General features: G+C 30.4%; 2 protein-coding genes across 7 annotated transcripts in view; one reads left to right on the forward strand and one right to left on the reverse strand.

Moving 5' to 3' along the window:
• The window catches only part of LOC111706115 (uncharacterized), a 34,412-nt gene extending 11,749 nt beyond the window's left edge, over positions 1–22,663 (forward strand). The window contains exons 7-18 of one of the 6 annotated variants that reach the window (XR_002766163.1): positions 1,249–1,420; positions 2,606–2,645; positions 3,592–3,663; positions 6,811–6,907; positions 9,727–9,792; positions 10,858–10,919; positions 11,406–11,520; positions 15,691–15,777; positions 16,890–16,988; positions 19,200–19,300; positions 20,525–20,999; positions 22,645–22,663. Coding sequence is in view for 1 of the 6 variants with exons in the window: in XM_023478890.1 (XP_023334658.1) it covers positions 1,249–1,420; positions 2,606–2,645; positions 3,592–3,663; positions 6,811–6,907; positions 9,727–9,792; positions 10,858–10,919; positions 11,406–11,520; positions 15,691–15,777; positions 16,890–16,988; positions 19,200–19,300; positions 20,525–20,567 (954 nt within the window). In the remaining 5 variants the exon portion in view is untranslated. Of the gene's footprint in view, positions 1–1,248; positions 1,421–2,605; positions 2,646–3,591; positions 3,664–6,810; positions 6,908–9,726; positions 9,793–10,857; positions 10,920–11,405; positions 11,521–15,690; positions 15,778–16,889; positions 16,989–19,199; positions 19,301–20,524; positions 22,037–22,644 lie in introns of those variants that run through there. The other 5 variants (XR_002766160.1, XR_002766161.1, XR_002766162.1 and 2 more) reach the window with 5 other exon arrangements.
• A 2,447-nt stretch (positions 22,664–25,110) lies between these two features.
• LOC111706106 (dynein assembly factor 5, axonemal) overlaps positions 25,111–27,106 on the reverse strand; it is a 29,456-nt gene continuing 27,460 nt past the window's right edge. Inside the window, exons 23-26 of the mRNA XM_023478873.1 lie at positions 26,586–26,662; positions 26,408–26,482; positions 25,838–25,893; positions 25,111–25,652 (exon numbers count right to left, since the gene is read on the reverse strand). Coding sequence (XP_023334641.1) covers positions 25,556–25,652; positions 25,838–25,893; positions 26,408–26,482; positions 26,586–26,662 — 305 coding nt within the window. The 3' untranslated portion in view covers positions 25,111–25,555. The remainder of the gene's footprint in view (positions 25,653–25,837; positions 25,894–26,407; positions 26,483–26,585; positions 26,663–27,106) is intronic.

The following is a 27,106-nucleotide window of genomic DNA, read 5'->3' on the forward strand; positions in this document are numbered from 1 at the left end:
CCCCCCCCCCTCTCCTGCAGCTTGTCCAGCTTGGTACTACTCTGTGGTACCAAATAGATTCTAGTACAATTAGATGGAAACGTGGAATTTGTACACTCTCAGTACAGCTGTATTCTTACATCACAAGTGTCATATAGTTTTTGCGTCCGACAAAATTCAAAATAATAGTAATAATTTTAGAGTAACGTGCTTATCTTACAATAAAAAATGCGATTTAAAGTGGTCTTTATTTTCTGTTTTTATACTTTTTTTTATTTAATCTTGGAAAGCTTCTATTAAACATTAATACTGGTCCTTGCTCGCCAGCCTAAAACAAATGTTTTTGCCAGAATCTAAAATGCTCTAATCCCTTTTATCATTGCAACCTGATAGTGTAAACCTGCCTTTGATATTTCAAACTTGACTGTTTGATATAAAAGAATGTATAGTTTGAAATATGAAAAGGTTGCAAAGATATTGGAATTGGAAAAATAGAGTTTGTGACAAAAACTCATTTCCTTTAGTGATATTTCTTGACTTTTATTTCCTCCTTTTAAAGCAAAAGTTGTTGGTTTAAACTATTAATAATTTTTAACATTATACATTTCCAAACAACGTGAAAATTGTTATTTGAAAGAACACAAGCTGCAATGTCATTCGTCAATACTTAAACGTTTTGTAGATATTGAAGAAAACATGTAGTTTTGACAATCTTATTTGTTCGTCAAGTCTTAAATAATACTTGACATGTTGTGAATATAAATTAATCAGGTATACCATTGAGCTTCCTGGGCGCATTATAAAATATAAACTATTTTTTATCAATTAGGACAATTATGATGCTTTCACATGTAATTTGTGATGCTTTGTGTAACCTAACATAACCCAAGCTGCGGAAATAATGCTTTCAAATGTTGATTATGATGCTTTCAAATTACACTTTGGATGCTTTACTACACGGTCAAAGCATCAAAAGTGTTGAAATTGAAAGACTATTTACTAATGTGGCGAAAGATAATCGATGACTATAGGTTATCTGAATGATTTGTTTAAAATTAAATTGATTTTTTTACGGTCTAAGTCATTTGTGCAATTTTCTGAATTTGTATGGACGCTAAGTTATTTGGTATGAGACGTCTTTAACAATTTTCTCCTTAAATAGACGCAACAGATAGAAGTAAGATTATTAGAGATCAAAAGCGCTTTTTATCGCATTTTTCGCGAACACTCCCTTTAAATAAAAATAACCTTTGTTATTTATTTTTATAGGAGACAGATAATAGAGTGACGAAATCACTTCGATTGATGCTTCGAAACCTTCAAAATATTTTTGGAGATGAGTTCTGGGACAACACTGTCATTGAAGCAACACATTACGCGTTCGACGATCTATCAATTCGTCGACGAAAAAGCAAACACCTGGACGAAACCAGCTTTTCAGGAATGGAAAAATATATTTTTAACAAAATTTTTTTTCTTATTATTCGCCTTTTTGATCTATTAACTATTTCTAGGTTATGCTTATACTCTCTCTCTTTTTTGATTTCATTTTTTACTAGACCGCAATTTCCTGTTCAACCCTGTCAACCCCCCACCCCCTTCCCTCCTATTATTAACTAATTTTGTTCTCCCTTCCTCTTTCTTATTTCCCTTTGAATTGCCCTCTCTCCCAAAAGTGCATTGATCTAAAGGTTGCAAGCTCCCACGCAAACATCTATGAGAATTTTGCCAATTACTTCTTTAAAGCTGAAGCTATGAACAAATTTTTTATAATTCTAAAATGCACAGTTCTAAAACTACACAAAAGTGAGTAGATATGTGGTATAAATCAAAGATCAAGGCGTTGTAAGTTATGACACTTTAACTTCAACCCAGTCTTAAAATTTGGTGCAGCCTCCTGTATCTATGCCTCCTATTTACACGCTTTCAATTTTTACTCTGCCTCTTTCCCTTATTTATTTTCCTTACCCCCCTTAGCCTTACTTCTATCCCCCCCCCCCTACCTCCGGTCCCCCTTCTTATGTTAAATCATATCTGAATTCAAAAGATATGTTGTAACCTCTTCATTAATACACTTATTGACGATTCACAGCAAAAACGACGCCGATGGGAAAAGTGTCTGAAAAGGAATGTGAGCGTATGTTGAAGTGACACTTTCGACATGCAAAGATGGCAATGTCCGATTTCCAACAGTACCCTAATCTGATCGGAAGATACCGACGTTTTTCTGACTCGAAAAATGTTTTACTGTGAGTTTCTCCATGGCTTCATATAAAAGATAAACTGCAAATGAAATAAACCGTTTAAAAAATATATGGATATCTTATTCATAGTTGATCATACAAAGCTTTCAAGGGTATCGTTGTAAATCAGGCATTGTCATCTTTGCATGCAGGGTCAATTGAATTTACGCTTACGGTCCCTTTTACTTTTGCCGAATATTTTGATTAAAGACGAGCAAGGAATTGGCCAAAATATCTAAATAGACAAATTGTGCGCTACAATCATATGATTCATAAAAAAAAGTTTTGATAATTAAAATTCTTTTAGAATTTACGTTAACAATCTCTTTTAATTAGAATTTATTTTCAAAGAATTATACTTATTAATATTTGTCCCTGAATAGAGCACGTAAACAATGGCCTACTTGGAAATATCAGCCCTAGGAAAATATCTGTTAATTATTACAAGAATAAACCAAACTTAGAGAACATAGAGTTAAAAGAATCTGTTCAAAGAACTTTTTAATAAATACATTTGTATAAATTCCTTTGTTTCTTTATTGGGATAATTTTCTCAAAATTGATGATCGTCACAAGATTTATCATTCCTTGGTTGGGATTTCTATTTTGTTTAAGAGAACGCACATTTAGGACGCACAATCGGACCCTCGATTAATCACTGTTTGATCATTTCTAGTTGTCTTATCCCTATATCTATGCAGCCTGATTGTGTAAACCTTTAATAATTCAAACTAAGATTAATTCATCCAAAAAAATTCACTGTGGTTTGAAATATCGTAAGGTCTACTTCATTGGGTTGCAAAAATATAGAGATTTTAATAAGAGTTGGTGGCAAATACTCAATTCTTTTCTCAAAATAAGATCGAAGGTTGACAGCTTGCTATAATAACAGGATCAAATTGTTAGATCAGGTTGACAATTACATTAAAGACGCATAAATAAGGATGGACACTATTCAATGTTAGGACGCGCTAGTTGAGATCACCAAGCACATTAAATACACAGCTCACATTTAGCTAAGATGCACATTCAGAACAGAACGCACATTTAGAATGTACATTTAGGAAGCACAAATTAAGACAAATGAATAGACAATGTTAATGTGCATTCAGAATGCTGAAATTATGATGTACAAACATCTATGTAATAGAGCTCTTAGCATGAAATTGGACTAAAAAATTCGAACACATTTTGTTAGATCATACATTTTTTTTATCAAAATTCTATTTTTGTTTCAAAATTTGATTTTTTAAATTGCACGGGCAACGAAGGGTAATTCAGTTTGTGTATAGATAAATTTGACCCAACATGGGATATTTAACCCATTGCTTTACTCTAAACTTTAATGATAACAAGATATTACTAGCAGACCACTACAGACAGTGTTTATTGATACATATTTTGATGTTACCAACGAGACTTATCCACGTCAGAAATTCAGGAACCAAGACACTTATTTAAAAATTTTTAAAAATTAGTTATTTATTTTAATCCCTCGTTATTTAATTTTCTTAATAATCACTTTTTACTTTTTACTTATTTAAAATTATTAATTTTTTTGATTATCTATTTCTCTAGCCATATTTATCTAAACTAATAATATAATTTTTAATTATCTTATTTCTGACTGACTAATTTCCCAGTTTTCTAGATCTCTTATTTTAAAATAATCTAATTCTTTTATTCTTTAACTTACTAATTTCCTAATTTTCTTGATATCTTATTCTTAAATAATCTAAATTTTGTATTCTCTAAATCTCTAATTTTCTAATTTTCTAGCTCTCTTATTCTTAAATAATCTAATTCTTTTATTCTCTAACTCACAAATTTCCTAATTTTCTTGATCTCTTATTCTTAAATAATCTAATTCTTTTATTCTCTAACTTACGAATTTTCTATTTTTCTTGATCTCTTATTTTCAAATAATCTAATTCTTGTATTCTCTAACTTACTAATTTTCTAATTTTCTTGATCTGTTATTCTTAAATAATCTAGCTCTTTTATTCTCTAAATCTCTAACTTTCTATATTATTGTAAACGCTGTTTTTTTTAATTTCTAATATCTAAATTTTTATCTAATCTCTGATTTTCTGATCTTTAAACTAAAATTTGTCTTTCTATTATTATAAAAAAAATTTACTTTTTTAAAAACTTTTTAAAACTTTTATTTTAATTCTCCAACTTTTTAAAGTCATTTGCTATTTGCCAAATTCTTCAAATCATAACTTCTCTAAACATCTAAGAACTTAAGTCTTTGCCACAAACCCTTCTTTCCTTATCCCTATATCTTTTCATCCCAATACCGTTAAACTTTGATATAATAATCTAAGCTTGAAATATGTTAATTCCTTTCTAAATTTTCTTTTTATATCTAGCCTTACTAGACTAGGCCGGGAGTGTTTTCATATTAAATTGTTCCCGATTATTTAAAACCTAAATTAAAATTAGCTCTGTAGTCTTTACTAAGTGTTCGCCACTTGAAGATTATGAAACTGCGGAATTAAAGACGTTAAACTTTAAATTATATTTTACAATTTAAAAAAATCTTTTATGAAACTATTGTGTACTTTATCATTATTACTCACTTCATCTTGAATTTAATAATGAATAAAGTAATCATCGTGCTATAAAGTTAAATTATATGTACATTATTAAACGTCTGCTATAAAGTTTTGATTGGTTCCCGGATTTTCTCAAAAAAAAATTAGGATATTTAAAAAGTATTTTTTTTAATTGAAATAAAAATTAATTTGAAATCAACTTTATATTTTGACTTCTGCTTTGTTTCAAAGCTTATTTGATCTAGAAACAGCCATTGAAATAAGACAAGTACAGAAACGTTTCATAAAATTACCTATAACACTATTATTTTGGCACTACGTGCTATAACATTTTTGGACAGAAATTTTCTCTATATCTCGAAGGTTCTCGCCTTTTTAGATTATATTTTGTCCCTCGCAAAATTTCGGGACAAAATCAAATCTAAAAAGGCTTGAACCTTCGAGATATAGAGAAAATTTCTGTCCAAAAGCTGTTTAACACTGCGAACCAAAATAAATAAATATATAATATAATATAAATAGTTATACTAATAAAAATGATAACTAAAATTGGAACTGTTTTACATGAAATCTACAGAATATTGAACAGATTTAAACTTTAGAAATTTTATCATGAAATCTGTTTAATTCAGACATGAATTGTATTTGACATTCAAAATAAAATCTTGAACATTATATTGAAGGGTTAAATTTAAGGGACTTGTAATCACAGGTTACCTTTAATGCAGTGAATATTATTTATGAATCCATATTTCCCGAATCAGAAATGCTAAAATTTAGATTTAATATGTAAAAACTATTTTTATATGAAAATATTTATTTTCTATAACTTCTGGAAAAGAAATAATGATAATTTTAATTATAAAACAGCTTATCAACTAGTTTTTTTTAACTAGATATACATTCAAAGTACGGGTGCTGCAACTTTGATATTACGAATATACAGTTTTAAATTTCTTCAAAGAAGATTGTTTGAAATTACACAGTCTCTTTAAGCAACATCAATTCCATTAAATCTCCGAACCAGGAATTTCAATTAAAAAAAATGTATTTTGGGTTGATAATTTTTATTTTAAAATCGATATGTCTATAGATCTCTGTATAAGTTATTGCATGCTAATTTTAAACAAATTTTATGAGATTCCATTCAGTTCTTTAAAGGAAGTGTTCACGAAAAATGAAAGGGGTATAGGCTTAATGCGATAAAAAAGCGCTTTTGATCGCTACTAATCTTTCTTCTATCTGTTGCGTCTATAAGGAGAAAATTGTTAAAAACGACTAATAACGAAGAACGCAGTGTCCAGACAAATTCAGAAAGAATCAACATACGACTTAGACCGTAAAAAAATCTATTTAATTTCAAACAAATCATTTAGATATTACAACCTATAGTCATCGATTATCTTTCGCCACATTTGTATATAGTTGATTTTTCATAGTGTGTTTTGATTTTATTTTCTAAAATAATATTTAGCTTACAACTTGTTTTCAAACATTCCTGGAAAATATTAAAATGTCGTCTTCATTATCAAAAATCCTCGAAACAGGAATAAATGTTTTTATAAATAACTCTCAGATCATAACAATTAAAACATATTATGAAAAATCAACTATATGCAAATGTGGCGAATGATAATCGATGACTATAGGTTGTAATATCTGAATGATTTGTTTGAAATTAAATTGATTTTTTTACGGTCTAAGTCGTATGTTGCATCTTTCTGAATTTGTATGGGCGCTCTGTTCTTCGGTATTAGTCGTTTTTAACAATTTTCTCCTTATAGACGCAACAGATAGAAGTAAGATTAGTAGCGATCAAAAGCGCTTTTTTATCGCATTAAGCCTATACCCCCTTTCATTTTTCGCGAACACTCCCTTTAAATATTTTCTTTTCAAGTAAGATTTAAATCAAAATTTGCTAAAATTTTATTGGATATCTATCTATCTATCTATCTATCTATCTATCTATCTATCTATCTATCTATCTATCTATCTAAATGTGTATCTAAGTATCCTGTTGTATAAAGAGAGTATACTGGTAAGCTGTATACCATGTCTGCCCTATCTCGTCCCTTCCACTGTAAGGATATCAAGAAAGCAAAACTAGAAAACCGGATCCTTAAGGTAAATTTTACTTTGAAAGGACTAGACACGTATTTTCAGGTGACCTTGGCCTTTCATAGAATAGTAAATCCTATTCACAATAAAAGTGAGATTTCCGGCTGAAACTCGATTGATTTCAATTGTAATTGCTCTATCTTGCGAATTTACGCTGCAGCGACAATGAAAGAAATTTTAAAAAATTGACACTTTTTAAGAAAATCATGGCGATATTTTCCTCATTTTTAACCAGATAAAGGTTTAAAGGACTTCGTTGCTAATTGGATCGGACTCTCTATTCTATATCTTTAAAGAAAGAAGCATTTAAAATATCGTCTGAAGCCCCCTTCAAAGTTTATAAAACTCTAAGTGTTCCAACTTTCAACTGTAAACCTCGTCTAAGTGTAATTGTATTTATTATATTAAACCGCCTGACCGTAAACATTTAGAACTTTCGTATACAGTTGTTAAGAATAACTATAAATTTTTGATGTTTCTAACATTCTCATCATAATTTCGGACAAAATTTTAGAAATTTTTGAGCTTTGACTTTTTTTGAACAAGTAACTAAATCCAGCTTGTCTTGATCAACTAAAACAAAAATAAATTAATTTTTTTGATCATTTCACTTAAACCTTCCAACTTCTTTCAAAATAATTTTCGCTTTAACAAACCTTTCAACAAAATGTAAATATATTTTAAAACCATGAAGTGAGACAAGAAATAATCTTTTTAAGTAAGATGTTTATTTTTAGTGTTTTAGATTTTGTTTACTCATTTCTTTCGTAAAAACAAGTTTCCAAAAAGTGTTCAACATTTCTGTAATTGCAAATATATCATTATATTTAATAAAAATTAATTTGCTGTCAACAAAAATTTCTAAGAATTGCAAAAAAAAAATTGGAAATTAAGGACCACAATGAATTATCTGAAAGAACTTTGACATTTTATTGCTTTAAAAATAACAAATTACAACTTTACATATATCACTACGGCAAAAAGCTTCTCTGATAATTAAAACCGCGCGAAATTTAAAATTAAATAATATCATAAAACATAAAATAATAAGATCCATAAACATTAAACAATAAACATATACTAGAGGGGGCTTGGGGGGGGGGGTTGATCACTCATTACTCAGTCCATTAGCTATAGTCGGAAGGGGGAGGGGGCGTTGCTAATTGGCCACTCCTTAACAGAGGGGGGGGGGCTCAGCCTCCTTTCGGGGCTAAAACCCCCCAGAAAATTAAAGCCTTTACTTTTTCAGGGGGGGGGGCTGATCCCCCCCCCCTGAATACGCCTCTGGTTGCTTCTAATAATTTCTGAACGAAATACACTAATAAAGAGCTGCACTAATAAAATGTAAAATGTTTCTATTCGTATCATTCAGACAGTTTGATATTACAAACTTTAGATTTTTTTATCTTATGTACACATTCTTAGTTTGCTTTTATCTTATGTACATATTCTTAGTTTTCTTTTATCTTATGTACATATTCTTAGTTTACTTTTATCTTATGTACACATTCTTAGTTTATTATCAAACGATAACAAAACTGTTTTTGCTGATTTATAGACTGTTTTTGTGGATTTTAGAAAATAAATTTTTTTGATTCAGACCAAACCATAAACCTTCCCCGGGTGACCCCCCCCCCCCTATTTGTTGTTTCCTCTACGAGCTTGTATCCTAACTACCTTCATGTAATACATTTTGGCAAAGTTGGAACAAATTGATATTTATGAGGTTTAGGATATACACAGTCTTAAATATATATACTAAATATATTTTCAACAGAAACTTTAATGAAGAAATTTTAAGAATAACTTAATTTAATTTTGAAAAAAAATTGAGTCGCAGAATGTTTTATTGTAAAAATAATATTTGTCAACATCTTTCAGCGGACGTACTTTTAAAAAACTCCCTAGCACCCAAACCATTGAAGTAATTGGTCTAATTTTTGCTATTAGCTTGCCTTGAAAATTTAGACTTGTATCACACTCAGTTATCTTAACACTTAGGTCAAAATCATGGGGGTGGGAGGAACTCTTATATATATTAGACAAAATAAGCCCAAAGGGTTAAATGGTTATATGGGTTAATTCAATTTTGAAAGGTAATACTGAAAGCGTAATAACGATTAAAATATTTATTAAATAAGAAGATATCGTCGTTTTTAACACCATCAAAAGTGCTGAATTCTGTAAATTTTTTAGAAGTCCTTGATCAAGCGAACTGAAAAAATTTTATAAAGTATTTAAGAAAAACTGAATATGTGCAAATTGCCTTTAAAGGCGCCAGTGCAAAATATTTCAAAATTTCGATGCAAAAATTGTGTAATCTGTTTTATGTTATATAGACTTTCGAAAGAAATAAAATTAAATAAAATGACTGGAAATAGTCCAAATATAGGTTTAATCTGGAATAGGTAAAATAAGGCATTTAGGCAGTATGCCTGAGGACTCAGGCAGTAGGTATAAAACTCTAGCTTAAAGCCTTGAGTTAAGGGCATGAGTTAGTTAGAAAAGCCGGAAGATTTGAGCGCGCTACCTAGCTCAAATATGTTTCGATATCCACTGTAGGCACTTTTAATTTCAGTATCTTTAAAAAAAGTATTTACACCTTTCCCTATCTTCATTTTAGTTAAATTCCTCCCCTGATCAAAGCTTCCTTCAACCCCTGACTGGGTTTCGAGTAAAGATTAAATTAATCTGCAGATTAACAAAAGATGAAGTTCAAGTATTGATCTCGATATCCACAATACAAGAGTTCTCAGCTCAGTTTTAAATATGTTACTGTTTAGGAACAGGTTGAGGAGCTCAGTTTGAAATATGTTACTGTTTAGGAACAGGTTGAGGAGCTGCTCATGGTGAGACAAAGAATGGAATTAGATTTATCTCTTCTCAGGAACATTATCAACAACAACATCAAATATAACAGGACTGTAAGCTTAATTTCCAGACACCCTCCATTGCAAAGATGGCAATGCCCGATTCACAATGGTATCAATGTTTATAAATTTGAACAGATTATTTTTGAAGATAGTGAATTTCTCATTTTATATTGACTGCAGGAAAACATTAAGTACTTTTAAATCGACAATATATTTGACAAGATTGATCTGAGGAAGCAATAACAAAGGTATTGTGCATGTAATGAAAGGTAACTTGAAATTACGATTAAAGTCCGGCCCTTTACAAAAGAAACTTATTACTCGCCACAAATTATTTTTTATTCCTTGAATAACCTACATTTTCAAACCATCGATTTTTTAAAACACTGCACTATAGATCAATTAGTATAGTGAAAGCTTAAAATACCAAAAGTATAATCTATCAGGTTTTTTAAATTTTGAATTCTGATAAAATTTAAAAGATACCATTAAGAATCGGAATGAAAAGATTAAGAGCAACATTTATCGTCAGTCCCAAATTAAAGAATTGTTGCATATATAAACATTTTAAGAATAACGCCAGTTCTCAAAACACATATGAGGATATAGTTAATGCTTTGCATCAAATTAGAGGTTTCACACGTTTCAAAGGATTTGTTGTTAATCTTCAAATTAGAACAAACTAATGAATTAATCGTGATTATAAACCTTAAAAAGGATTATTTAATTATAAATATTATTTCAAATCAATATCTTCTCACGGAAAAATGGCGTGCGGATCATAAAGATTTAAAATTGTTCGCTTTATTCCCATGTTTTTTGGACATCCTGAATAGTTCAGTGGTCGGCGGTTATATTAATACGATAAATACGACTTTTACATTTTGATTTCTAATTAAATCTAACCAGCTTTTTCAAAATATATATTTACTTGTAAACATAGAGAAGCGTTTAATTGACAACTGTTTAGTAACTATAAAGTGAACCGAGAAATGTTAAAAAATGACTAAACCCAATATAACCGGTTTAACTTATTCAGTTTCCATCCCTGATAAATTTGTTGATGTTTGCTGGTGCAGGAACAGTAAGGAAAGCCTGGAGTTGGTAAATCATGATCTAAATACGAAAATGGAAGTCTATGACGGGTAAATAATTCTTAATCTTTCATATTATTATTCTAAGGGCCTATTGCCTATTACTATAGCTTGTAAAGGGATATAAATGTTAATTAAGCTTTTTGTCAGTGTGGTAACATTTAATTACAATTGCAATAATCATACTCACACGTCAAGATTATAAAACTGATGAAAATAACAACAACAACTAAATTTCAGTCAGATTTTAAATAATACAGTAGTACGCGATTATTATAATACAATGAAGACGACATTTGATTTCAATTGTGATTTGTATCAAGCCTATTAAACAGCATGGATACACATAAACATAGAAGGCAAGTGAAGCTGTTAATTAAAAAAAACTTCTATTTGATTTCTTGTAAACTCCGACCCGATTCATTGATGAAAATAAAAATACTATTTATCATATTATTCCAATTATTCTAAGTTTTCAGAGAGTAAAAGATGAATTGTTTTTGTGGTATTTTCTCCGTTTAGCCTTTTTCTGTATAGGTCTGGAATAACCCTGTCTACCACCACAATCATCATAGTCAGCATTATCTTACTCATTCTTGGTTTCGTGGTCGGGGGATTCATCACAACATGCTACAGTGCAAGCTGCTCCCAGGTACATAAACTGCTCCCAAGTATATGAATTGCTGCCAGGTAGATAAACTGCAAAAAATATTTGTAAATAATAAGTAAACTTCTTCAATTATTAGCATCTATAATCATAGATGCTAATAATTGAATAAGTTTACTTATTTTCGATGAAAAGATTAATTTTTATTTTTTTAAAAAGCAATTCTGAAAACGTAACCACCCAAAAGTACGATTTTGAACGACGACTTTGCGCTCAAACTCTGGATTTACAGATCTTTAAAAAGTTTCAATTCTTAAATGAATCCTAAAGAATTTGTCCACAACACTGCATCTCAGTTTAACTACCATACATAGAGCCGGTCTGTCCCTTTAAACAAACTGTCCATAATGATATATCCTACTAAATGCATTGAAACTTGTAAGATGATTATTTAAAAAATTAGAGCTGTAAAGGGAAAAACTAATTGGTTACCAGTTGGTTCAAGTTATCAATGTCGAAAATCGTTAGTACAAAAAGTTCACAGACTGTCTTAAAATAGTTTTTCGGGTCGGCCATTTTAAAAAATCCGATTAATTAACTTTTAAAATTAAATTTGAATTTAAAATAAATTTTTTAAAGGTTCTGTAAGCGTAGTTTTAAGTGACCCTACGTGTAAAGATGCCAATGCCCGATTTACAATGGTACTCTAAAAATCTTGCTGATCAAGTATGAATTATATATGCATTTTTTTGTTTATTTAAACTGCATCATTTTCAATTGCAGATTTTCTTGCTTGTAAAATTAATGAAGAAATTCACAGAAATCATTACTTTTCAAGTAAAGATATTACGTTATCTTCTATATTTTCGTCCGAATAAGGTGTCAAGGGTACCTTTGTAAATTAGACATCGCTATTTAGTAAAATTAGGTTTACAATCCCTTTAAATAATTTTGTTATAGGATCAATTAAAAAAGAATTTCATTGATTGAACATTCCAAACTTTATCGACAAATGGAATTCAAATAAAATCTAAAATCTTTAATTTTGTTGAAATTCTTAGAAAAAGATTATTTAATTTCGGGGAAACTTTATATTTGTCAAGTAAGTACTAACTTTTCTTCAAATTTGAAATTGTCTTGAACGAATTAATCCAAATCTCTCTTTTCCATTTTATTTTTTGTTTAAAGGGATTGTAGCAGCACCCGTGATATTTTTGGTTTAAAGGAACTGTAGCAGCAGACGCGATATTTTTTGTTTAAAGGAACTGTAGCAGAAGATGTGATATTTTTGGTCTAAAGGAACTGTAGCAGCAGTCGTGATATTTTTGGTTTAAAGGAACTGTAGCAGCAGATGTGATATATTTGGTTTAAAGGAACTGTAGCAACAGACGTGATATTTTTGGTTTAAAGGAACTGAAGCAGCAGATGTGATATTTTTGGTTTAAAGGAACTGTAGCAGCAGACGCGATATTTTTTGTTTAAAGGAACTGTAGCAGAAGATGTGATATTTTTGGTCTAAAGGAACTGTAGCAGCAGTCGTGATATTTTTGGTTTAAAGGAACTGTAGCAGCAGACGTGATATTTTTGGTTTAAAGGAACTGTAGCAGCAGATGTGATATATTTGGTTTAAAGGAACTGTAGCAGTAGACATGATATTTTTGGTTTAAAGGGACTGTAGCAGCAGACGTGATATATTTGGTTTAAAGGAACTGTAGCAGCAGACGTGATATTTTTGGTTTAAAGGAATTGTAGCAGTAGACGTGATATTTTTTTTTAAAGGGACTGTAGCAGCAGATGTGATATTTTTGGTTTAAAGGAACTATAGTAGTAAACGTGATATTTTTGATTTAAAGGAACTGTAGCAGTAGACGTGATATTTTTGGTTTAAAGGAACTGTAGCAGTAGACGCTATATTTTTGGTTTAAAGGGACTGTAGCAGCAGATGTGATATTTTTGGTTTAAAGGGACTGTAGCAGCAGATGTGATATTTTTGGTTTAAAGGAACTGTAGCAGCAGACGTGATATTTTTGGTTTAAAGGAACTGCAGTAGCAGATTTGATATTTTTGGTTTAAAGGAACTGTAGCAGCAGACGTAATATTTTTGGTTTAAAGGGACTGATGCAGCATAAGTGATATTTTTGGTTTAGAGGGACTGTAGCAGCAGATGGGATATTTTTGGTTTAAAGGAACTCTAGCAGCAGACGTGATATTTTTGGTTTAAAGGGACATTAGCAGCAGACGTGATATTTTTGGTCTAAAGGACCGTAGCAGCAGTCGTGATATTTTTGGTTTAGAGGGACTGTAGCAGCAGACGTGATATTTTTGGTTTAAAGGGATTGTAGCAGCAGACGTGATACTTTTGGTTTAAAGGAATTGTAGCAGCAGACGTGATATTTTTGGTTTAAAGGGACTGTAGCAGCAGACGTTATATTTTTGGTTTAAAGGGACTGTAGCAGCAGACGAGATAATTTTGGTTTAAAGGACCGTAGCAGCAGTCGTGATATTTTTGGTTTAAAGGGACTGTAGCAGCAGACGTGATATGTTTGGTTTAAAGGAACTGTAGCTGCGTAGCAGCAGATGTGATATTTTGGTTTAAAGGAACTGTAGCAGCAGATGTAATATTTTTGGTTTAAAGAGACTGTAGCAGCAGATGTAATATTTTTGATTTATAGGGAATGTAGCAGCAGCAGTGATATTTTTGGTTTAAAGGAACTGTAGCAGCAGACGTGATATTTAAGTTTAAAGGAACTGTTCCAGCAAACATGATATTTTTGGTTTAAAGGGACTGTAGCAGCAGACGTGATATATTTGGTTTAAAGGGACTGTAGCAGCAGACGTGATATGTTTGGTTTAAAGGAACTGTAGCAGCAGATGTAATATTTTTGGTTTAAAGGGACTGTAGCAGCAGACGTGATATGTTTGGTTTAAAGGAACTGTAGCTGCGTAGCAGCAGATGTGATATTTTTGGTTTAAAGGAACTGTAGCAGCAGTGATATTTTTGGTTTAAAGGGACTGTAGCAGCAGACGTGGTATTTTTGATTTAAAGGAACTGTGGCAGCAGACGTGATATTTTTGGTTTAAAGGAACTATAGCAGTAAACGTGATATTTTTGATTTAAAGGAACTGTAACAGCAGACGTGATATTTTTGGTTTAAAGGAACTGTAGCAGCAGACGTGGTATTTTTGGTTTAAAGGAACTGTAGCAGCAAACGTGATATTTTTGGTTTAAAGGAACTGTAGCAGCAGACATGATATTTTTGGTTTAAAGGAACTGTATTAGCAGACGTAATTTAAAGTTTACACAAGTTCAAAATGGCAATAGTTATTATGCTTTTTTTCAAAATCCGTTTTTTCAGCAATTGTGACTGACTACATATGATCATATTCCATTGAAATTCGAAATAAAAAGTGCTTGTAGGAGAATGTCGTTGATTTATAACACACTTTTTTAATTTTTCTTTGTTTCGTTCGTGCATTTTTATAATCTGGTCATATATTAAATATTACACCATGCTTTAATAACTGCATTCTCATTGTTCTTGTTCTCATTGTTCTTGTTCTCATTGTTCTTGTTCTCATTCTTCTTGTTCTCATTATTCTTGTTCTCATTGTTCTTGTTCTTATTTTTCTTGTTCTCATTGTTCTTGTTCTTATTGTTCTTGTTCTCATTGTTCTTGTTCTTATTGTTCTTGTTCTTATTGTTCTTGTTCTCATTGTACTTGTTCTCATTGTTCTTGTTCTCATTGTTCTTGTTCTTATTGTTCTTGTTCTTATTGTTCTTGTTCTCATTGTCCTTGTTCTCATTGTTCTTGTTCTTATTGTTCTTGTTCTCATTGTTCTTGTTCTCATTGGTCTTGTTCTCATTGTTCTTGTTCTCATTTTTCTTGTTCTTATTGTTCTTTTGCTCATTGTTCTTGTTCTTATTGTTCTTGTTCTCATTGTTCTTGTTCTTATTGTTCTTGTTCTCATTGTTCTTGTTCTTATTGTTCTTGTTCTCATTGTTCTTGTTTTCATTGTTCTTGTTCTTATTGATCTTGTTCTCATTGTTCTTGTTCTCATTCTTCTTGTTCTCATTGTGCTTGTTCTTATTGCTTGCGTTCTCATTATTCTTGTTCTTATTGCACTTGTTCTCATTGTTTTTGTTCTTTTTGTTCTTGTTCTCATTCTTCTTGTTCTTTGTTCTTGTTCAAATTGCAATTCCATTTTCTGTTTTAGGAGGAAGACGACTTTCCCCCGTACAGAAGGAAGGAAGGAGTAGCCCAGGATAAATATGAAGAGAGTGATCAACAACAGCAAGCACAGGTCAGAAAATCAAGATATTAAAAGGACTGTTGGCGTAATTTTAATGACCTCGCATTAAAAAAGTTTCATGTCTCATTAAAAATTGTACGTTTTAAATCTTTATCTCTATTGAAATGAGAAAGATATCTGCTTTCAATTTTGAAAAGATCTGTAAATTTTTTCCCTGTTTTTAATTGTATAAAGTAGCATTTTTTTGTAAAGCGGCACCCAAATTGAAAATTAATAATTTTAGAGAGAAAAGCGAGAAAATCTCCGTCGTTTTAGATCAAAAAGGGTTTATGGTACTATTGTAAATGGAAGAATATGGCATATCACTATTTAAATATTAAATATAAGGTAAAATAATGTCGACGGTCCCAACAATTTCTAGATGGAAGTCAAAGAAACTATGTTGAAAATATATTATAAATATATTTATAAATATATTTATAACTAATTGTTCAGAAGATATTTACTTTTCCGTTTCAAATCAATTATTGTTCAGATTATGGATAATGGATATTCATATTCAAATCATCAAATAATTAAGAAATATATTGAGTTTGAAAACAGTTACTGTTAAATTAAATCTATGCAATTAGAAGATTGGATTTAAATAAGCAACTTATTAGTTTGATAACAATTATTTATCTAAAACTAAATTTTCAAAATAAGAGTGTTATACTGATATTAACCGAATATTAAACACTCTTTGGTAACAAACAAATGAACAAATTATAGAAGAAGACATAAAACTTTTCACCAACTGCCATGTTTCGTGGGACACCCTGTACTTCTCTATAAAAGTAGTTTCACTATTTAACTACATTTTACAGCAATTTCACAACATTCACGTGCTCAAAAAGGATGAAAAAAGAATTCCGCCAGTATGATGAATACAAAGACACTGGATGAATTAAACTAGATAGTGAAAATGTAAGATCGTAATGAATGATGAACAGTGAAATAAGCTAACCAAGAAATAAGCTAACCAAGAAATAAGCTAAACAAGAAATAAGCCAACCAAGAAATAAAAAAGGATAAAAAACTTGGATAAAAATAACAAATTAAAAATTATGAAAAAATAAGAATAAAAATTATGAAAAATTAAAATTAAGATTTGTTTGTTTAAGTATTACCAGATGTACTATGGAGTGGGTGAGGAGGAGGAGTGTCGAGTTGGATCAACATCTCCTCAAAATACTAATTTTTTCCCTTCACCTGTCAGTCAGGTATTTAATGCTACTGGTACGACCTTGCTACCTTGTTAACTATCTAGATTTTAGTTTCAGGAAAAGAATAAAAATTAGACACATTTCTCAACAATTCTTTTATGTTAAATACAACCAGAAGTATTCAGCGTTGCCCATGCCCATTAAGATTCACTTTCTCTGGTTTTCTGTGCCATGCATTCTTTAGCCTTTGTGGGGTTTTCCTACATACATTTAAGAGTTTTGAAATAGATTTAAACTTAATCTTTTAGCTTTTATAAAATAAAATGTTCTTGATCTTATCCAAATTTTGAATTTTTATTTTCCTGAGTCTCCAAAAATCTGAAAAGTTTTTAGCATTTAAAAGTTCTAGAAGATTAATTTCCATTTGAAAAATGTCACCTTTACTGATAATAAAAACAAAATTATACAAATCAAGTTTTTTGACAGATTTAATACTTTCAAAGTGTAACACAAGAAAAAAAATGAATACATACATTTTTGAAACATGCATAATACATTCATGGAGTCTCGTCGTAAAGGCCAAAAAACCTTAATTGTTAAAAACAGAGATCACAACTTTTGTTTGAAGATCGCGCTTTTAATAATTTAATATTAATAATTTCGATATTCACTGTGGCAACTTTTGCATTGATATTTTAAAGGAATCAAAGTAATCCTCGAACGACAAAAAAGCCCATGAAGCCAATATTTAATTTATTAAGAACAAGCTTAAAGGGAGTGACCGGCAATGTATGGTAGTTTAACTGTGAATGTAGTATTGTAGAAAATTTTTTAGGATTCATTTGAGACATATAAAATGTTTTTATGATGAATAATTACGGAGTTTGATTGCAAAGTCGACGTTAAAATCTTCCATTTGGGTGGTTACGTCTTGAGAATCGATTTTTTAAGATTATTAGATATCGACGACCAAAAATGTAACAAAATTCTGAAGTGAACTGCAAATTAGTTGTTTAGGAACAGGTTGAGAAAAAAATAAGTAATCTTATTCAGTTATTTGTTTCTTTAATGTCTCATTGTTCACAAAACGTTTTCTGCATATTTCCGGGAATTTTGATTGAAAAGACGACATTAGAAAAATTTGGAGAAATCTACGAACAAATTTGTAAAGAATAAGATAAAAAGGAACGACGTCTAGCCTTACTAACAATATACATATATTGATAAACTTATAAAATCTCTTATTTAGTGCTAGACTGTCAAAAATGATCTATAACTTCCATCCTTCCCGCCAAGAAATATTTTTATTTTCAGGCGTAATCCTTCCTTACCAATAAACATAGTTAGTCCCGCCGTTTACCCGACCTTGATCGTAAACGGCGCGATTTGAACTATTTTCCCGTATTTTCACTTATTTTTCCTAATTTTCACTGCAAGCACTTAACGTCGAATCTCAAAACTAAGCTAAGAACAATCCCGTGGTTCTTCCGAATTCCCCAATCACAATTTAAGGCTAATCCGTCAAGGGGTTCCTGAGTTATGATCTGACATACAAACAAACAGACAACATTTTATACATAGATAACAAGGCCTACAGTAAATGGCTGTATCTACTTAAAATGAGAAAATGATAGATAAAATGTTTTTATCCTTTAGGCAAGAGAAAAGTTCAAACTTTTGAAGGTTTACAGAAAACTTTTTGAAAAGTGATTAATTTACCCTTCTCTAGATTCTTCATATTGTATATATAAATAGTTGTTCGAAGTTGAATAAAAAGACTAAATTTATATAAAATATTGATTATGTAATATTTCTACACAGGGACAGGGTGTCTCGCGAAACATGACAGCTATGAGACGACTTGAACATCGTTTTTTATCTTAAAGCTTATTTTGGCATTCATTCGTCAACCTAATTTAACATGCGGCATTCTTGAAATATCCTTTTCAGAATTGTGGTCTGATATCCTTGCCATCAAAATTTACGCAGATATGAGGAAATTCGTCCAGATTTAGAAGATTTAGATTTTATTTAATAAATTTAAATCGAAACATACTTCTTTTTATATCCGGCAAGTTTGAGACAACAAAAAACCAACATCTTGGAAATGTCTGGATTCATGCTGTAACATGAGGTTGTAAAATTAATGCTGCAAATAATTGTAAAGATCAAAGACGACATTTAAGCTGCCTCTCAACTATCACGTTTCATGAGACACCATGTATCGATTCAAGAAAACATAAAAATGTAACAAATTTTTTGTTTAAGTATGACGGAGGTCTTTCGAGGCAAACAACAAGTTTTCTGTCCTCTCCCCAGAGTCAGTTTGTAGAAGTTGAATTTGCCCAGGAACCAGACAAAAATCTCAGGTAAAGTCGGTTCACTGAAGTTTAATTTTCCCAGGTACCAGACAAAAATCTCAGGTAAAGTCGGTTCACTGAAGTTTAATTTTCCCAGGTACCGTACCAGACAAAAATCTCAGGTAAAGTCGGTTCACTAAAGTTTAATTTTCCCAGGTACCGTACCAGACAAAAATCTCAGGTAAAGTCGGTTTGCTAAAGTTGAATGTCACTTATTTGGTCCTTATGTTAATGTTGAATGTGTTGAAAGTTCTTTGCAGTATTAAAGGGAATGTTGATGTCGGGAATATCCTTCTTTAAATCGACCCGCTATTGCCGATTTATAACGGTATTCACTCTCCTCATAATTTGCTCTGCTGTTTAAAATGAAAATAATCAAATCATTCTTGATCCTACAAAGCTTTTACCGTTGTGAAGAAGGCATGCCACTCTTGAAAATAAGATTAAAATTATGTTTATCAAGAAATAAGTTTTATCTTAAGTTGTATAGTCTTCAATTAGCAATAATTATCTTGGACCCTGGACAATGTTTTATAACTATTTTCTTAATCAAGATAAATTAGATTAAGCCGAATATTGTTTTCTTGGGACAAAATACTAAAATACCATGTATCTATCTACCAAATAAAATACTAAAATACCATGTATCTTCTACCAAATAAAATATTAAAATACCATGTATCTATCTACCAAATAAAATACTAAAATACCATGTATCTATCTACCAAATAAAATACTAAAATACCATGTATCTATCTACCAAATAAAAAGTTGTATTCTCCTTCTATATTTGTATGAACGATAACTCATAAAACCCTCCCTTGACCAATTTACCTCAATTTTTTAATGTGAGAATTTGGGAGAAGCACAGAAGGTTTCTTATAGCTTGGTTTTAAAAGCTCTAGGCAAAGCTTGGTTCCCCAGCTAGTAATTTGATATTATGAAACTGAACGAAAAAGGTTTTCAAAGGAATTGAGTTTTTGCCACAAACTCAAATCTTCTGATCCCAATATTTTTGCAAGTTTTTGCCACAAACTCAAATCTTCTGATCCCAATATCTTTGCAACTTGATGGTGCAAACCTTTGATATTTTAAACTTAGATTATTTTATCTATAAGTATTAATAGTTTGAAATATCTAAGGTCTACGACATTGGGTTACAAAGATATATATATTAGAAAATCAGAGTTTGTGGTAAAAACTCAATTCCTTTGCTAATATTCATAATTTCAGTCTTGATAGCGGAGACTCAGGGATTGGTATAAAGCACCTGTAGCTGAACCTACAATCTTTCCGTCAACCTCACGTAGTCAAGTATTATTGACCGTACTCTGGTTGTGCGATCCCGGGTAGAATTAATACTGTAAACGCACACATGGGAATTATGTGAATTAACATCCTAAAGTAAAATTGTTCCTGAGGTAGGATTTAAAGAATTTGAAACGCGCAACGAAACGACGAGCTCTATAAAAACGATCGTTTTGCAAAACGACCATTTTTAAAAACGAACTTTTTTAGCAAATATTTCTAACACTGAGTGTTAGAAATGGGCCAAGTGTTAGTTTTGGAACTAATGTCCCCTGGATTTGGATCAGAAATAAAACGGTTACAGCTTCAAGGAACCATAAGAGGCCTGGCAACCATTTATAAAACAGCCCGGTCTAATTTATTAGTTAATGATTTTACAGCCCGTATGGATTATTGTGAGGTAAGAGAACGCTTATAGTCTGTATGTATTAAATTAGCATACAAAACCAATCATATGTGTAGGCGCTGGAGTTATTCTTTTAATACAGTTAAAGCTTTTCAAAATGTGGTCTATACACCCTTCATCTTTTTAATGGATGATGTTCAGTCAGGGAGTTGTGCTTTTGCCATTGACTCAAATTTTTTATTTAAACTTAGACTTTTTGATCTACAAGTATTTATAGTTAATTAAATATCAAAGGTCTACGTCTAAATCATCGGGTTGCAAAGATAAATCATGGTTTATGGCAAATACTCCATTCTTTGGACGTGATTTAATAAATTAAAATCAAACAAAATGAATTCAAAATTAAGTGTTAAAATACAAAAAAAATGTTGGTCCGAGGGGAACCACTGTATTCTACAAACGAAGTAAGATCAATGGTATCAACTTAGTTGCATTCAAATGATCTTGCTTCATACAAACATGTTGTATAGACTAAATTTGAACGGAGAATTACAGTTCATTCTAACCAAAGTCGTTTAATAAGGTACTCTCGATGGGCCCCAAAGTACGGTAAATGTCGTCTTCACTGGACAGATAAAATCCGTAAATGACGTCACCAATTATAGGACAGTGTGCTAGACCCGGTTTAATTTTGCACCCGCCAACCGTGTCCCTAACCTCACCTGTCCCATAAATTGTGATGTCATTTACAGGTTTCAACGATCCATAGATTTGGAGACGACATTTCCTGGTTATTTGAGCTCATCGAGAGTAAGCAACTTTACTGAACAACCTTGGTTAGAAAGCAATGAAATTATTAATTAGTGTACGAGTTCTTTTTTCGATCAAAGAAAAAGGTAGACAATGGTGCTACTTCCCCTGAAAACTGTAATTCTTACTGCTCTACAATAATAAGAGAGTCAAATAAAAATTGAATTATTTTACGATTAAAATTATCAACTTAAAAAAGACATTCAATGCAAAGGATTAAATATATCCGTTCGTAGTATTTAGAAAAAGTTCATGGTTGTAAAATAAATTTGAAAAATGTGTATTTATTCAGTTTTTATGTGATATTCGCTAACAATATTGTATGAACATAACCGTAAGTCCAAACATGTACTGTACATACAGTACAAAGAGAATAGAATATATATTAGAGTGGAATTTAGACAATCCCTCGGTATGAATTTTGTCAGTCCCTTTCAGCCTGAAAGGGAGTACGTTCAAATTGTACAAATCATGTAAATGTTCACAAATGACATGCAGTAGAGTACATTAATACAGTATGTTCCCTAGACTGTCCATTTCAATCTCAATTTTTTTAAGCTGTTAAACAAAATTTATAAAATGAATGAGGTGAATAAAACATCATTTGATTTATAGTTATAACGGAAAATCATCGTTTGTAAAGTGAAAGGCATAGAGTCTATGTGAAATTATCATTGGTCAATTATGAAACCAGTCTATTTCATAATTTGGTTTTCCTTTAATATTAATTTTAGATTTTCTATAAAATGATATTCCAGGGCCCAAGAGGTTATTTATCATAAATATGTGAAGTACACCTGCAGTATGGAAACAGTACAACAAAATGGCCGTTTTACACTTTTTTCTAGTAAATTCCACTCTAATATATATTCTATTCTCTTTGGTTAAGTGTGATATTTGTTTATAACTAAAAGGATGAGAATAAAGTAGGAAATTTATAATTCAATCATTTCTATTTTTAAACCTAGAGTTGACTAGTTAGTTTTATATTAAACAGAATTAAATTCAAATAAACAAGTTTATGAGAGCAATCCTCTTTCAAAATTAAAGGAGTAAACTTAAAGGCTTAAAGGAACCATACACAGTTTTAATTGATATTTTTGTTGCTTCATAATGAATTGCCTCTTTGTACATTTTACAAAATGATATTAGACTTTTTGGATTGCATACATATTTAATATAGATGCAATATGCATATATTATGTATATTGATTGCATACATATTCAATATAGATGCAATATGCATTATTGATTGCATACATCTATATATAAAATATAAATTTGGCTTGTCTGTCTGTCTGTCTGTTTGTATCCAATAAACGTCAAAACGGCTGAACCGATCGGGCCCAAATTTTTTGTGGGACATCTAGGGACCCCAGGGAAGGTTTATGAAAAATCAAAATTTCAAATATTTGTCTCCATCAAAATTCGATCGTCATTAAATTTTAAAAATTTTGAAAATCCGCGAAATTTTCTGTGAAAATCCGCGAATTATTTTTGTTTTGTTTTACGATGTACACAAAGAGAACATGTTCAAAACTAATTTAGAAGATGGGCGCGAAGCGCCCTCTAAAGCTAGAAAGAAGGGCGCGAAGAGCGCCCTCTAAAGCTAGAAAGAAGGGCGCGAAGCGCCTTGAATTTCTAGTATTTAATATAGATGCAATATGCATATATTATGTACAGATGCAATATGCATATATTATGTATATTAATTGCAAACAAATTTGATATAGATGCAATATGCATATATTATGTATATTGATGGCATACATATTTAATAAAGATGCAATATGCATATATTATGTATATTGATTGCATACATATTTAATATAGATGCAATATGCATATATTATGTATATTGATTGCATACTTATTTAATATAGATGCAATATGCATATATTATGTATATTAATTGCAAACAAATTTGATATAGATGCAATATGCATATATTATGTATATTGATTGCATACATATTTAATTAGATGCAATATGCATATATTATGTATAGTGATTGCATACATATTTAATATAGATGCAATATGCATATATTATGTATACAGATGCAATATGCATATATTATGTATATTAATTGCAAACAAATTTGATATAGATGCAATATGCATATATTATGTATAGTGATTGCATACATATTTAATATAGATGCAATATGCATATATTATGTATATTAATTGCAAACAAATTTGATATAGATGCAATATGCATATAGTATGTATATTGATTGCATACATATTTAATATAGATGCAATATGCATATATTATGTATATTGACTGCATACATATTTAATATAAATGCAATATGCATATATTATGTATAGTGATTGCATACATATTTCATATAGATGCAATATGCAATGCATATATTATGTATATTTATTGCATACATATTTAGTATAGATGCAATATGCATATATTATGTATATTGATTGCATACATATTTAATATAGATGCAATATGCATATATTATGTAAAACTGAAGTAAAGAATTTAAGATTGAAGAAATCAATGTGTTTTTAATCTTAACTCTTATTGAAGAGCCATTTGTAGGAAGAAAAATGTTTTGAGTTTCTAGTTTGAACCGGATATTTTTGCTTTCTCATACTTGTGCGCGAAATCAAAACTAGAGGAGCTGCAATAAGAACAAAGTTAAAACAGAAATGTTCCAGAAATTTGAGTTTAAAAATAAAGAATGCGCGAAATTTAAGTTATTTCCATTTACAACCGTTTTTTGGGTTCACATGCAAACATTAATTAATCTAAAACGTAAAATTTATTTAATCAAGGTTTTCATTTTTAAATATAACTTAAAATTGAATGCCGCTTTCTCAGCTGAATGATGATTTATTGATGACTAATTAGGAAATTTTAAGATTTTAACCCTGGGTTTAAATTTTAACTCGTCGATTTTGGCAAGTTAAATATTTAAACCCAGGGTTAAAATTCAGGGTTAAATAAAGTCAGAAGTGGCATTTAAGCTGAAACTTTTCGTTCTTTAGCTTTAGTTTATTTTGAAGTGGTATAAAAGTATAATAATGTTACTTTTTTCATGAGATAAAAAAACAATTATTTATCTTTACGAGAAACTAGGCAAACATATTCTTTGTCTAATGTTTATCTTTTGAACTAAGAATATGAAAGAATATTTGGTCGGTATTCATTACACAAAAGAACAAAACTTTAGGATCATAAACAAGAAAGAAAGTTTTGACTTTCTTAAGAAAAACATTTGAACAGTGAACATACATCTAAATTTATAATAAAACATATCGCACTATCTAGTAATTTAAACAAAATTTTGTATTCAAGAATTTATGAAAATACTAGATATTCAGAAAATTTTCATTTAATTAATTAAATCTAAGCTGGGAGCTCTTGCATTGTGGATATCGAGATCAATGCTTGATCTGGGCCTTTTGTTGGGCCTTGAATAGCTGAAATGAAGAGATTAAGCATTGATCATCAAATTAAAAGTGCCCACAATGGATATCTATATCAAGTGATCAGGATTATGAGTATCCAAAACAAATGTTCCTGCAGCTCTGAACAAAAATGGACGACCACATTTCGAAAATCCACAGACTGTACATTTTAATTTGAATATTTCTATATTTGTGATCGTATAAATGTCACGTGAACCAAAGACGATCAAAGTATTCTATTAATTTTCAAAAAAAAATAGATTTTTTTGTTATCATGGCTCTCTTAAGCAGGATGGCCCAACTGAGAGCATATCTTTAAATGCAGGTCAAGCAGAAGTCGGGCTGCGTTGTGAATTCCTTGAACTACTCCTCTACATCTAATATACTGAGAAGATTCAAGCACTCCTTCTTATAACAGTGCACCTCAGCCCCCCTCTTCAAGGTTTCAACAAGCAGAGGCCTGAAAACACATCCAATCAGGGATTTTTGATTTTTAGAATTCCCGCCCCCCATAAAAAAAAATTATTTTAAATAAGAGAAAAAATTATAAAATCATAAAAATGGGATTTTTACGTTTTTTGCTAATAAACCTGTTTATTTTCCTTGAATACTTTTTGATAAAAAGTAAGTATTAATAGAAGTAACCTGAGTTTATCTGGAGTTTTCTGTAAAACAGTAAACATCTCTCTTCGAACTTCTTCCTGTAATATAAGCTGGGTTCAACCGGGAAAAATAGCACAAATTCTACTTCATTAATTCAGTTAAGATAAATTATAAAAAATTATCTTTCTAATCCTTTTAAAAATGAAATAATAAATACCATGAGTAAAAAAACTTTTTGAATTTGAAAAAGTATAAACTGAGCCGAGATGGAAATTTATGAATGCGAAAAAAAGGTTAATTTATAGTTAGATTGGGTTTAAGTACGTACATCTAGTTCCTACAAAATAATTTAGTAATGTTACAATTGGTTGAAATAAGTTAAAAGAGTCAAAGTTAGGAAAATATTGTCATTTTTTCAAAAAAGGTTAAATTCTGGCAATTTTATTAACTGTTTTTACCGCATAATACAAAATAAAGAAACTACAATTAAAAATAGTAAATTTGCAGCTTAAAAAACATAAGCACTCATGCAATTTTTGCTTTTAATTAACGGGCACTGTTTGTGCCAATGCCACTTTATAATTGGCATTATTATAAAACAGTTTAACTAACATTTTTATTATCCATGTGAAGGATTAAATCTGATAACAATCCTTTACTTTTTATCCATACACAGTCTCCAACATCCTAATAATAAAAATAATTGATTCAGAGAATATAATAATAATAATATTAATAATAATAATAATAATAATAAAAATAAAATGTCTGTCTGAAAATGAGATTTTACCTGTAAGTTTGAAATATAATTGAGCAGGGCAAGAGAACATCTTGAAGATACTTTCATGATTAGAAAACTGTCATTTTCTACACCAGCAGCATATAGGTATTAAACATAATGCTAGGCTTTCAGGGCGCTTCGTGCACCTCTTCTAGTAACAGTTTAAGCGTGTATTGGGTTCAGGTGTGTTCACGTTTATTAGATACAGACAAACAGACAATTAAAGAAGCCGAATTCATTTATATATTTCGGAGAAATTCCAAGGTTTAGAAAGAAAATGTAAGGCTTACAAAATTTGTAAAAAATAACAGAATGTGTAAAGATCACGAAAATATTCTAAAAATGTGAAATTTTACAAAGAAAATATTTTGTTGGTAAAGCAATATTTAAAACAAGACTTATTACTAGAAAAAGGGATGCAAAGCGCGCTTAAAGATCAGATTTTAGGGTGAAAGGGGACCAGGCAAACAATTATGTAAAAGTTATCATGCAGAACCGATGAGAATTTTGACATTTAATTCTTGAAAACC

The sequence above is a fragment of the Eurytemora carolleeae genome, unplaced genomic scaffold (assembly GCF_000591075.1).
Source record: "Eurytemora carolleeae unplaced genomic scaffold, Eaff_2.0 scaffold707, whole genome shotgun sequence".
NCBI lineage: Eukaryota > Metazoa > Arthropoda > Copepoda > Calanoida > Temoridae > Eurytemora > Eurytemora carolleeae.